Genomic DNA, 12,003 nt, shown 5'->3' with positions numbered 1-12,003 from the left:
GTGAGCATGCGCGCGGGTTGGACGGGGGAGGTGTTGCGTGTGCGCCCTCGCGCCGCAGCCCGTGCTGCTGACGCGTCAGGGGCGGAGCCGCCGCGCGGTCGGGGTGGGTCGAGGCGGGGGGGTGGGGGTCCGCGAAGCCCTTATCGCGCCCTGAGGTGCGTGCAGAGCTGCGTGGCGGAGCAGTGAGCGGCCGGGGGACGCGACCTAGCGACCTGTCCCACGGTCCTTCCGCGGGGAAGCAGCACCGCTCGAGGAGCTCTGCCCCGGCTCGGTTTGTTGTCACCGCCGCAAACAGTGCAGGGCTTTTGACCGCACTGTCCTCCTTATTCGCTGTTCCTTCAGCCTCGCCCTCGGTCTCCCGCTTCGCTCTCGCTCCTGGCTCATCGCTTGCACCGTTTTCTCCCCGTTGTCTGTTTAACGGGGTTTTTCACTGAATCGCAGCAGCAGCTGATGTACAGCGAGTGCTTACGCTTCATTTTTAAAGTGGTATTAGAAAGGTGAGAATTGAACTGGCCAAGCGATCGTCCTTGCTGCCTTTTCTTTGTTTCACTGCACACGAGTATCGTCTTAGTTTCAAGTCTGGGTTTCCCTGGCTGCTGCCAAATGTGTGGATCAAGCAAGTGCCCTTCTGCTCTGTTTCCGTGATGCTCTTACTTTACAAACCATTGCAAGGCATCAGTGGATCCTTTGCTAGTGATACCTCAGTCATCGGTTATCTCTGAGCATCCTAAACTGTCTGGAAAGGTAAAGCAGGACATTAATATCGTCGTTTGTATCTTACAAATATATTTTTCACTCTTTTTCATTATGTTTTCTATGTCACATATGTAGAAACTGTATTTTGAACTAGTTTTAATAAAATCCACAGTTTTGGGGAAGGAAGAAACAGGCATATTTTTCTTCAGTAATTAATGTGTAAAATGTCACCAGTTGATGTGTTAGCAAGGTTTTATCATATGTCAACAAGATGTCTTACTTAAAGCAGTGTGTCTACTGAATGTCATATTTAAGTTTCAGTTTAAGTTGATCTGCCCAGCTTTTCATGGAGTTGTGTGTCCTCAATGCATCAATAGTTGTTTGTGCTGTCTTGGTGGTGACTATAGAAATTGTACAATTGGTATTGCAGAAAAGGAAATCATGGCAACCGTTGCTGTTAGAAAGAAAGAAGTTACTAGAGATTTAGATCATTGTGATATCCCGTTCTACGTTTCTGAATTTGTGGAAAGAGAAGTTGGAAATGACTACGAGTCTCTGAAGAAACTAGAAAACCTCATTGAGAAGCTTTCTGAAAATAAAAAGCAGTTAGAAGAACAGGTAAGCGTCTTTTCTCTCTCCCGCCCTTCTTCTGAATATGCTGTGTGACTGATTAAGGATATTTAGCTAAATTAAAGTGATATATTCATGTCTCAAATGGCACTGCTCTACGTACTTCAGTGGTTTTTTGTGTCACATGTAGTACTTCTCTGTGAATATAGGTACTGACAGTTTCATCAGAAGTCCCTAAAAGGATTCAGAATGCTTTAAAGAACGCAGAAGATTCTAGAAAGTCTCTGAATCAGCTCCTTGAGGAAGAAACTCTTCTATCCAATTCAATCAATAGCCACTTACTGAACGCTCAGCCGTTGATGGAGGATCTTGGTGTCCTGATTAGTCAAGTAGAAGAGATTGAACAGCACCTGTCATATCTTAAATGGATATCACGAATAGAAGAATTAAGGTAAAGTTTGAGTACTGCTTGTACATTCTGGGACTGGTAACCTCATTTGTCTCATTGTTAAAATATTTTAGATTTGAAAAAGTTTTATCTTAATTTTTCAGGATATAGACGATTGTTTTCTGGTATCTTTTAATGAATATTTGGCCTTGACTTTTCTTTTGGTTTGTAGTGATAGCATTCAGCAATATCTGATGACCAACAATGTTCCAGAGGCAGCCAGTACTCTAGCATTCATGGCAGAACTAGATCTTAAACTTCAGAAGTCATCTTGTTCTCATCTTCTTGCTTTTGTGAGATCCACTGTTAAATTCTGGCATAAAATTCTTAAGGACAAACTGTCAAGGTAAGAGATGTGCTATTACCCCCTCATCTTTATGGCGCACTGTAAGTTTGTGTTAAAGCATGTATTTTGTGTTGCAGTGACTTTGAAGAGGTGCTAAACCAGCTCCGCTGGCCATTTGTGGGACCACCACAGTCTCAGGCCTTTGGCCTTGCTGCACCAGCCAATGCTCCTGATGTGTACAACAACTTGGAGATGTTGTTTTGTCAGCTTCTGAAATTGCAGACCTCGTATCCTTTTTAATAGTTGTGTTGTATTTTAGTAAGAGTAATAAATGTCAGACCTGCACATTCTCATGGAGGGTTACTTTAAATTTTGTTCACCCTAAAGACAGAAGATAATTTGCATTTCTGTTAGTTTGTATTAACATTAGAATATGAGGAGTTTGTTTGTTTGTTTAGAAAATGCCAGGTGCCAAAGTTGTCATTTTTAGCAGCAGCAGCATTGTAACTCCGGGTCATCAGATGCAGTGATGTCATGGTAGCTAACAGATCAGGTTTGGGGACCATCGGGCCTTACACGTTGCAGCAAGATTACCAATGTTAATAAAAAAAATGATGATGTGTATTTTATTTTACACAGTTAATGCTTTGTGTTTCATAGCCTTATTTGAAATCAGCCTTAATCTCTTTATGTCCCATCCCAGAAAGGAAAGAGGGAAAGCTAAAGATACATGTCTCGGAAGGAGACTTTGCAAAAAGGAGGGACTATGGAAGGATTTTTGTTGTGCAGCAATAATAACCTGCCTCTGAGGTTAGTCAGAAGGCCCTGCTGCTCATCCTGTTCCTTTTTTTTTCATAGAATAATAAGCTTAGAAAAGACGTCCAAGATCGTCCAGTCCAACCATCAGTCCAACACCACCGTGCCTACTAAATTATGACCCAAAATGCCACATCTACTTGCTTTTTGAACTCCTCCAGGGATGGAGACTCCACTGCTTCCCTGGGTAGGCTCTGCCAGTGCTTCGCTATTCCTTTCAGTGAAAAATTTTTTCCTAATGCTTAATCCTTCTGTGAATTAAATCACAGCTAAAGCTCAGCCAAGCAATTTTTCATGAAGTAGTTGTGGCTACCTTTTTCCTTTTTAGTATCATGGGGTAGGAGGATACAAGGTGGTTCTACACAACCCCAAGTTGGTAACAGTTTTGGTCTGGTCTGGGTCACTTAAATCAGTTATGTGAAAATGTGAAATCATGTATTGCATTTATTAATCTCCTGAGTCTTTTATCCTCCTTTAAGAAACATGAATAATTATGTCTCTTGAACAGTCCTTGTATTTGGTACCAATCCTGGTGGTTTCCACTGTTTTTTTTTTTAATGATACTAGTTTGCTAAATCAAACTGACTTAAGTGATTTGTATTCTCATTGAATAAATAATTCTTAGCAGCATGAGCTGTATTAAATATTATATAAACTGAAATATTTTGAGTGTCCTTCGTATTTGAGAAATTGTATTTATTGCATAATACTGCCTTCAGCCAATGAGGTAGAACTAAGAAATGTTCATTTTTATAAATCCATTCTATTGAAATGACAATGTTAGGAGAATTCAACACTTAAATTCATCCTTGACTGTGAAACTTAGAGATGAACTGTTAACCAAACCTAAACAATTGCCGGAAAAGTACTCTTTGCCCCTGTCACCACCCATTATCCTTCCAATGCAGATCATGCTGAATCCCCTTCAGAAAAGGTTCAAGTATCATTTCACTGGAAATAAACAAACCAATGTTTTAAACAAGGTATAGGAGAAAGAAGTTTGATTTTTTTTTTTTAAATTGTTTGTTTGTTTTTTTAAGTAACAGTTTGCTATATTTAAATTGGATGGCTTCAACACTTTGCTTCCTGAAATTAAGATTCTTCAGAACCATGCAGTTCTTGTGTCTACTTTGGTATGGACAGACATCAAGGTAGCGCTTGGAGATCCTTCAGAGGCACAAGGATCTTTTCTGGGCCAGGCAATATTTCTCCCTTGCCCAGATGCTTTAGAAAGCATTACTACAACCTCTGACTGACTCCATCATTTCAGAAGCTTTGATTAATTTGTTCTGTCTCCTTGCAAATGGTTTTGCACTGTTACTTATTGCTTGAGCTCCAAGGCTGTACAAAGCTGTGATACTGGATTTTGGCATTGTTTTTTTCTCCTGTCATGACACTGAAAATGCTGGATTCTGCTCTTGGTGTATTAAATGTACTCAGTCTAAAGGCAGTGTTCTATGAGTAGTTTTCTGGGTTACCTTTCTTTAATTGGTATACTGCAAGAGATGTCCAGTTTACTCGTTGGAAACGGACTCACTTGTTATCTGAGACTTATTATTGGAAAGGGTTTCATTGTGTTAATGCTGCTGTAATACATCCAGAGCAGAGCTTGAGAGCTGTTTTGTAACAGTTCAGTTGTACAAGTCTGTGTGTTTGTATTGACAATCTTGAGTAAGTGTAAATATATTTGTAATCATTGTTAGTTGCTACTTCAGTGCTTTTTAAAATAATGTGTACGTTAGAGGGTTCTTAGGTATGAGCAAAATTATTTCATAAGCAAATGGGAAAATTGTGTTCCAGAGAGGAAATTTGTGAACAACAGTAGGTGAACAACTGTTTTTCTGAAAAACTTGTGAAGAAGAGTTTACAGATAATCTAGTGTCAGATCAGAAAGATATTTCAGCGGGGCCTTGCTCAAATTCGGGTTGGTTTTGGTTTGGTTTGTGTTGGTTTTTTTTTTAACAATGGCTTGAATAATAGAATAAAGAAAATAGCTAGGTAAAATATTGGGGGATTACAAATCCCTGGTTTGGGGGGTGATTACCAGTGGAAGGGATGGCAAGTATTTCTGAGAATAGGCTTGAGTTCACAATAATCTTGGCAAGTTTGGGAGGGAGTATCAAATGAAAAAAAAACCAAAACGGAAAAGAACTGTGATTCAGTAGGCAAGTGAACATTAATACAGAAGTGGGAAACAGACACACAAAATGTGGAGAATGTGAGTGCAGTTCAGCAGCAGATTCTTTGGCTGTTGGGACTGAGAAAGCCAGGAATTGCTTCTGCTTGCATGAACAGTGAAAGGAGCGTTCATCAAAAACAACAGCCTATCTTCACTAGGTGTGGGAACTGAAAAAGATTAAAGGCTTAAATGTGAAATGAGAAGGTGATAGTTTCCCCACTTCCAGGGGGAAGGTGGAGTTTAGATTGGGTTCAATGACAGTAAGAATGGAGCTGCTGGGAAGAGTTTTCTCAGGAGTGCATCCTTTTTGCTGTACTGAGACATAAAGACCACACAGAAGAACGGAATGAAGTATATGATGCAGGAAAGACTTCATGAGTCAGAAAGCAGCGGTGAAGGTGCAGATAAAAAAATGGAACTTTTGCTTGAGAAGAAGCAGAATAATTGGTGCGTGTAAGTCAATTCAGATCCAGAAATACTTGTCTGACACTGCTTTTATGAAAATCAAAGCGAAGTAAAACACAGTGAAAGACTTGTATGATCCAAGATCAAGAGAATGCAGGGGAAGAGGCCGGTATTTTTAGAAGTTTGTCTTAAAATACCGGTAGCACTTAAATTAATGTTGTTTGAATGCATTTAATATTTTCTTTTCTATTTTAATAAGCCTGAGTGGTATTTAACACAAGTACTTATGTGGATTGGAAATCATGCAAAGTTCCTTGATGAGAAAATCCAGCCAATACTGGACAAGGCAGGATCTTCAGTGAATGCTGGGGTAAGCATTTCCACATATTATATACGTGTGTGTGTGTGTATATATATGGTACATATTCATATATGTAAGTCAAATCCTAATGATATTTGTGCAAGCCTGCTTGCACCGATTTCACGAAGTACACATTGAGACTTAATTCAGCCTAGTAGCAGTTTGTTATGTACGCATTTCCACATGTTAATACTTCCCATCTCTGACATTATTCACTTTTTTCTTTCAAAAGCTTGAATTCTCTCGTGCTCTAGTGATGCTGATTTTGGAGAAGCTGGCTGCTGACATTCCGTGCATATTGTATGACGATACACTCTTTTGTCACCTTGTGGATGAGGTGCTTCTGTTTGAAAGAGAGTTATACAGCGTTCATGGCTATCTCAGCAGCTTTCCCAGTTGCATGCATATTCTGTCAGAAGAATGCTGCTTCCAAAGGTGGCTAACAGTGGAAAAAAAATGTAAGTCTTCCAGTGGATTTTGTTGGCCTTTATATTACAGAGTCAGGAACTATATGGAAACTTACATGAATAGCCTTCTTAAATAAGATAAGTGACTTGGATGAGCTACTATAAAGGACATGCGTATTTTTATACACTGTGATTATTTTGACTAAATATTGTTTAGGCTGTAATAATGATTCTGTAGTTTGTAGGTCTCTTGCCCCTGAGCTGTATGGAATCCAGGGGGCTTCTTTTTAGACAAATGTTATATTTCTGTGTGTGTAGACAAGAATGGACTTTAAATTGATGTAGGGAAAGGGTATTAATTTTTGCTAAACTAAGAGGAAATGTATTGGAAAGGAGCAAGCCAGCTATTAAACTCCCCAACCCTTCCCTCCACCAACTCTAACATAGTTTGTACCAGTGTTGCAAATGCAGACACATTGAAGCTGATTTTATATTAAACCAGTCATCAGTATTTCTTATAACCTGAAATTGTAAAATTTAAGTTACCTGAGATAAGACTTGTATATACTTTAGAGGAGGGTTTTTTAAATTTTTTTTTTAATTAAAAAATTGAAGCAACTTACAAGTTTTGTGCATCTCAGTTGCTCTTCAGAAAATGGACTCCATGCTTTCATCAGAGGCTGCGTGGATATCGCAATACAAAGATATCACCGATGTAGATGAAATGAAGGTCCCAGACTGTGCTGAAACTTTTATGACCCTGTTGTTAGTTATAACAGGTAATTGTTAATCTGTGGGCATTGCTCTTGTTTGTTACAAATAGTGAAAACACTTCAGCTGAGAGATTTCCTCACTGAATATCCATTGTGTGCTGTAGTCACCAAATAACGTTGCAGAGCTCTAATGTTTGCAACTTAATAAAAGCTTTCTTGTTTGTTTTGTATTTTGGACACTTAAACATGAATAATCTTCAGCTAGTGACATGTTTACAAAATAAAGTTAAAAATACATTTGATATTTAGCATATTAGAACTCATTCATACTTGAGAGAGTATGATTTGTTACAGTCAAGTAATAAAAATATCCTGCTATTCGTTTTGAATCTGTGACAACTTAGAAGTTATTAAGCAACATCTGCTTTCTTGCAACAGAACATAAGAGCAAATAAGTTTTCAGAAAACACTTAATTGCATGTTTAATGCTGTGTGGGTACGCTTTAGGGGGCCATACTGGGTAGTGTGATATAAACACATACTGCTTAAAGTATTAAAATACAAAATGCTAGTGGAATCAGGAGGGGGGGAATAATGTGGTTTCTTTACATTTTGTATTGAGAAGTTTCCCTGAAATTGTTAAAATATGTCAGCATTTTTTAATACTGTATGATGTTCTCATAGGCGTAAGGTTCTGTAGTAAGATGAATGTAAGGTTTCTTTTTTGGAAAGGTTTTATTCAGTTTTGGAAAACCAAAAAACATTTAATTAACGTCTTTTCAGACAGGTATAAGAATCTTCCAACAGCTTCCAGAAAACTGCAGTTCCTCGGCCTACAGAAGGAGTTAGTTGATGATTTCAGGATACGATTAACTCAAGTAATGAAGGAAGAGACTAGAGCTTCCTTAGGATTCCGATACTGTGCAATCCTTAATGCTGTTAACTATATAGCAACAGTGTTGGCAGACTGGGCTGACAATGTAGTAAGTGATTATTGTACTTTAAAAAATTATCTTTTAAAATGGATTTGGAAGTTTGTTTCATAACAAACATTTTATATTCAGCACTGTGTAGGTGTATTCAGAAGAGTTAATTACTGAAAAAATAGAATGCGATGTAAATTCAGACCTAATAAAAGATATATCAATAAGGACAAGTTATTGTTTGAGATCTAAGCTGTAATAATTATAAACTTTCTAGGGAAATGCAGAGAGAGCCTGGGGGATGTAACAACCTGAACAGAGAAAAAAAGTATTCCGCTTTACATGCTCTGTGTTGTCAAAAGTTAATGAGTTGATTTTGGAGATCTTGGAGCCAGCATTGATGTCATAGTGTGTGCAGTAACCTGTGCACAATGCTTGAACTCTAGTACCATGGCAGGTTAGCTTAAATGGATTCAGCACAGTTATCTTACGTTCCAACATGGTTTAGGTGTTACTCAGAAAAGCTGCTCCTGCATAACTGGGAATTGGGAATTAATTACTTTGCTTTATAGTAGCCTGGTGGCAGCATGGCTATTCTGTAGCATTTCAGTTTTTCTATGGTTATTGGTACAAAAGGTAAAAAAACTGTTGCATGTAAAGAAATAAGTATTGTGTGCGAGATGGGCAGCCTTCAAATTACTTTTGTCTTTGTAGGAAACTGTGGCTCCAGCAGAGGATAATCTGACTGGATAGGACAGCAGCCTTCGTGTTATATGGCTGCGTCTACCTAGCATCATACCACTATGTCACATTAAGTTTGACCTATTTTGTTGCTGTTGTCAGCCCAGCAAATTTAGGATTTAATGAATGATTTCTAAAACAAATTGCAATTAAAGATGCTAGATTACTTTTGCAAATATTAAAAAGTCAAAATCGGCTTTTTTTTTTTAAGCATTCTGCTGTCAGTCCTAATGTATCTTTTTAGTATTTCTCTAGATCTATTCCCATTACCTATCTGCTGTTGTATCTGAAACCCATACCAGTTCCAGCACTTGAATTAAGCCACAGAGGGGTTTTTTTCTACTAAATCAGGACCACTGGGAAAGATAAGAAAGTATCTTTAAACCTTAAAATTCTAAGTTTATGAATGTGTCAGGAGAACATTTTCTGGAACCGTGCCTATTAAAGTACCATTGAAAAACTCAAATGGTAAGATTATTTTTTGTACTATTCATATCTGGTTCTGTTCCTCTAGTTCTTCTTGCAGCTACAGCAGGCTGAACTGGAGGTTCGTGCAGAAAGTAACACGGTCAGTAAACTAGAGCTAGGGCAGCTGGCATCAATGGAGGCTTCTGTCTTTGATGACATGATTAATCTTCTGGAACGCCTGAAACATGACATGCTGACTCGTCAAGTGGATCATGTCTTCAGAGAGGTCAAAGATGCTGCAAAGCTGTACAGAAAAGAGAGGTGATTCTGTCTGTTCACTCCCCTCCCATATTACATTGTTACTTTGTGTTAAAAATATTGAAGTAAATAAAGGCAGGAATAGCTAATAGGCAAAATTATTTTCCTGAATAGCAATGGTGTGGGATAGTAAGTTTTGGAAAATTCTCTTGACACTTCAAGACTGTTTTAATGCTATGCTTTCTAAAGTAGTTCCACAGTTAATGGGTGCATTTTGCCTCAGAAATGCCTAGAGTAGTTCTGGATTACTCTAGGTTGGACAAGAGTGATTTTCTTCATAGTGGTATTAAAGAGTTTATATGAAATGGCCTGTAATGGCTGTTCTGTCTTCACAGACTTATAAGGTTTCTTGAATGTTTGCTCCTGAGTGGAATTTCCTATTCCTGGAATTTTGTTCATAAAATTAATACAACTCAACGATTTTCTAGCTTAGATTGGAGTTTCTTTGAATAACATGTTCAGAGATTTATGATTAAAGCATGAGTTTAATATTAAATGAAATTTAAACGTAGCATTAGACTGTGATAACTTTTAGATTTGAAAGGGGAAAGAAGAACTGTCTCTGAACATTGTCAGTGGGCAAGATCTTTTTTAAAGGATAATTTTAACTTCAGTTGTTGTAATATGAATAATTTCACTATAATGACTTCAGTGTGCTAATTTCTTTCAGGTGGTTATCATTACCATCTCAAGCAGAACAAGCAGTCATGTCTTTATCAAGCTCAGCTTGCCCAATGTTGTTGACCTTACGAGACCGCTTGCTACAACTGGAACAGCAGCTCTGTCACTCACTGTTCAAAATTTTCTGGCAAATGCTTGCAGAGAAAGTGGATACGTACATATATCAGGAAGTAGGTATCGACAAAATATGACCCCTGCAATGCAGTGTTAGTTGTGACTATTTAAAAGCAGATGCCCTTCTTTGTCTTTCTAGATAATAATGGCAAACCATTTCAATGAAGGAGGAGCAGCGCAACTCCAGTTTGACATGAGTAGAAACCTGTTCCCTTTATTTTCACACTACTGCAAGAGACCAGAAAACTACTTCAAGCAGTAAGTAGACCAACTTCTGATCCATTGGCATTTCAAAATTGAACATCTAGGTGATACGTACATATTATACCCAGCATAGGAGAACAGAGATGCACAAAGGAACCACAATAGCTAATGCGTAGTGGGCACAGGCCTGTATATCCTAGTTACACAAGAAACAATGTGACAAAGAGAGGGTATCTGTTTGCCCCTTAATGATAACCATTTGGAAAATGCTCAGGTTCTAGCAACTGTTAAACCCTGCTCTTAAAATATGCTGAATAAGAAGCTTCTAATTATCTTAGGGGAAAATGTAGTTAGGGAGAGCTGGACAGATTAAGTGGTAAATTCTATCTCGTATTTTTTATTATAGTGGAAAAACTTAAGAAGCAAAAGCCATGCTGAGCACTGTGGGGCAAAATATTGACAGTTATGAAATACACATACATAATGGAAAAGGCTTAGACAGTAAGAACAAGTATAGGATTTGCTGTGATCTGAGCAGTACTTCATAGTTTGATACTTCTGATCCTTTTCAGAAGTCCATGGAGGTTTTTGTTAATCTCTGTGTGCACAAAATTAAGTGTATCTCACCAGTGCTTCTCATATTAATCCATGTAACTTTTTCCTCTAGCATAAAAGAAGCCTGCATTATCCTGAACCTGAATGTTGGCTCTGCCTTGCTTCTGAAGGATGTACTACAGTCGGCTTCAGAAGATGAAACATTAATACCAAACCAGCCATCTGCAACGGCGGCACTCAATGAACTTGGAGTTTATAAATTAGCTCAAAAAGATGTTGAGATTCTTCTCAATTTGAGAGCTAGTTGGCCAAATACAGGGAAGTAAAGACTTCTTCAGAAATGGTTAATAATTTGAGCTAGATTATTTATTTCAAACAAAAGCAAAGCAAATATGTTGTAATATACTTGGAATACTTTTTTCAGCACTGTATACTGAATGACTGGTTTAATCCAATCTTATGCCTTGTTGTATACAGTTTTAAATGAAAATTCAAAATGCGACCGACCTGGTTTGGAACTGTGCAGATCGTATTTTCCACAGCCATCTTGCCATGGCATTTAGAAGCTAAAACTGTCATCTCTCATGAATGTCTGCCTTGTCATGGATGTGTGCTGTAACATTGTTCCAAGGAACACAGAGTATGTGTGGATGACTCTTCCCTATGAACTGGTCTGCCTTCTCTGAACACAGATATTTTACATCTCTAAATCCCATTTAATCTATGTTCTGTATTAAAGTGTGTATAGACGGAACACGGAAGAAATGAAGGAATATGCCACTTTGTTTTCTTTATTCATATTAATTCCATTTTTTCTTTGCTGTATCAGTCTTGTATTTTTTTTAAAAAGTTTTTCCTAAAAAATTGCTAAATACTGTGTTCTGAGTTTGAAAATAGCATTTTACGTGGAAGTGCCACCTTTCTTCAACTGTGGACATTTGTCATAGCTTGCTGAAGTTGGTCCTTCCTTTAAAAATAAGCCCCAACACAAAACAAGCCCAACTGACAACTTAAAAAACAGATCAATTCTTCCAAGTTAATCTTAATGGCACTCCCTGACTGTAAGCCACAGGCAGAATGAAGAAACTCCAAATCACTGTTTTATCTGTATAAAAGAGATCTCTCTCTTTTTTTTTTTTTTTTTTTTTTTTTATTTTAACCATCTAATCATATTAAGA

The 12,003-nt window shown here is 37.9% G+C and overlaps 1 protein-coding gene across 3 annotated transcripts; it reads left to right on the top strand.

The window, feature by feature from the left end:
• Positions 1-106: 106 nt before the first annotated feature.
• On the top strand, positions 107-11,931 carry RINT1 (RAD50 interactor 1). 3 transcript variants are annotated; one of them, XM_054050723.1, is made up of 14 exons: positions 107-497; positions 1,127-1,314; positions 1,476-1,717; positions 1,887-2,060; positions 2,138-2,287; positions 3,643-3,799; positions 5,660-5,770; positions 5,994-6,219; positions 6,810-6,947; positions 7,665-7,864; positions 9,060-9,274; positions 9,942-10,122; positions 10,206-10,324; positions 10,938-11,931. In XM_054050723.1, exons 2-14 carry the CDS (start codon positions 1,138-1,140, stop codon positions 11,149-11,151), a joined length of 2,304 nt encoding a protein of 767 aa, XP_053906698.1. In that variant the 5' UTR covers positions 107-497; positions 1,127-1,137; the 3' UTR covers positions 11,152-11,931. The 3 variants fall into 3 exon arrangements, with proteins under 3 accessions (XP_053906698.1, XP_053906694.1, XP_053906707.1); XM_054050719.1 differs by having other exon boundaries at positions 108-744; XM_054050732.1 differs by lacking the exons at positions 107-497; positions 1,127-1,314; positions 1,476-1,717; ... (1 more) ...; positions 2,138-2,287; positions 3,643-3,799 and adding an exon at positions 2,296-3,003.
• The last annotated feature ends 72 nt before the right edge of the window (positions 11,932-12,003 follow it).

Source organism: Cuculus canorus, chromosome 1 (genome assembly GCF_017976375.1).
Source record: "Cuculus canorus isolate bCucCan1 chromosome 1, bCucCan1.pri, whole genome shotgun sequence".
NCBI lineage: Eukaryota > Metazoa > Chordata > Aves > Cuculiformes > Cuculidae > Cuculus > Cuculus canorus.
Note: the sequence above shows the minus strand (reverse complement) of the source record. Positions and strands in the feature narration are given on the sequence as shown.

Excerpts from the sequence above, each read along its gene's own strand:
- RINT1 (XM_054050723.1), top strand. The coding sequence starts at position 1,138 with ATGGCAACCGTTGCTGTTAGAAAGAAAGAAGTTACTAGAGATTTAGAT. Across the intron at positions 1,315-1,475 it reads AAAAGCAGTTAGAAGAACAG|GTACTGACAGTTTCATCAGA; the intron begins GTAAGCGTCTTT and ends CTGTGAATATAG. Across the intron at positions 10,325-10,937 it reads CCAGAAAACTACTTCAAGCA|CATAAAAGAAGCCTGCATTA; the intron begins GTAAGTAGACCA and ends TTTTTCCTCTAG.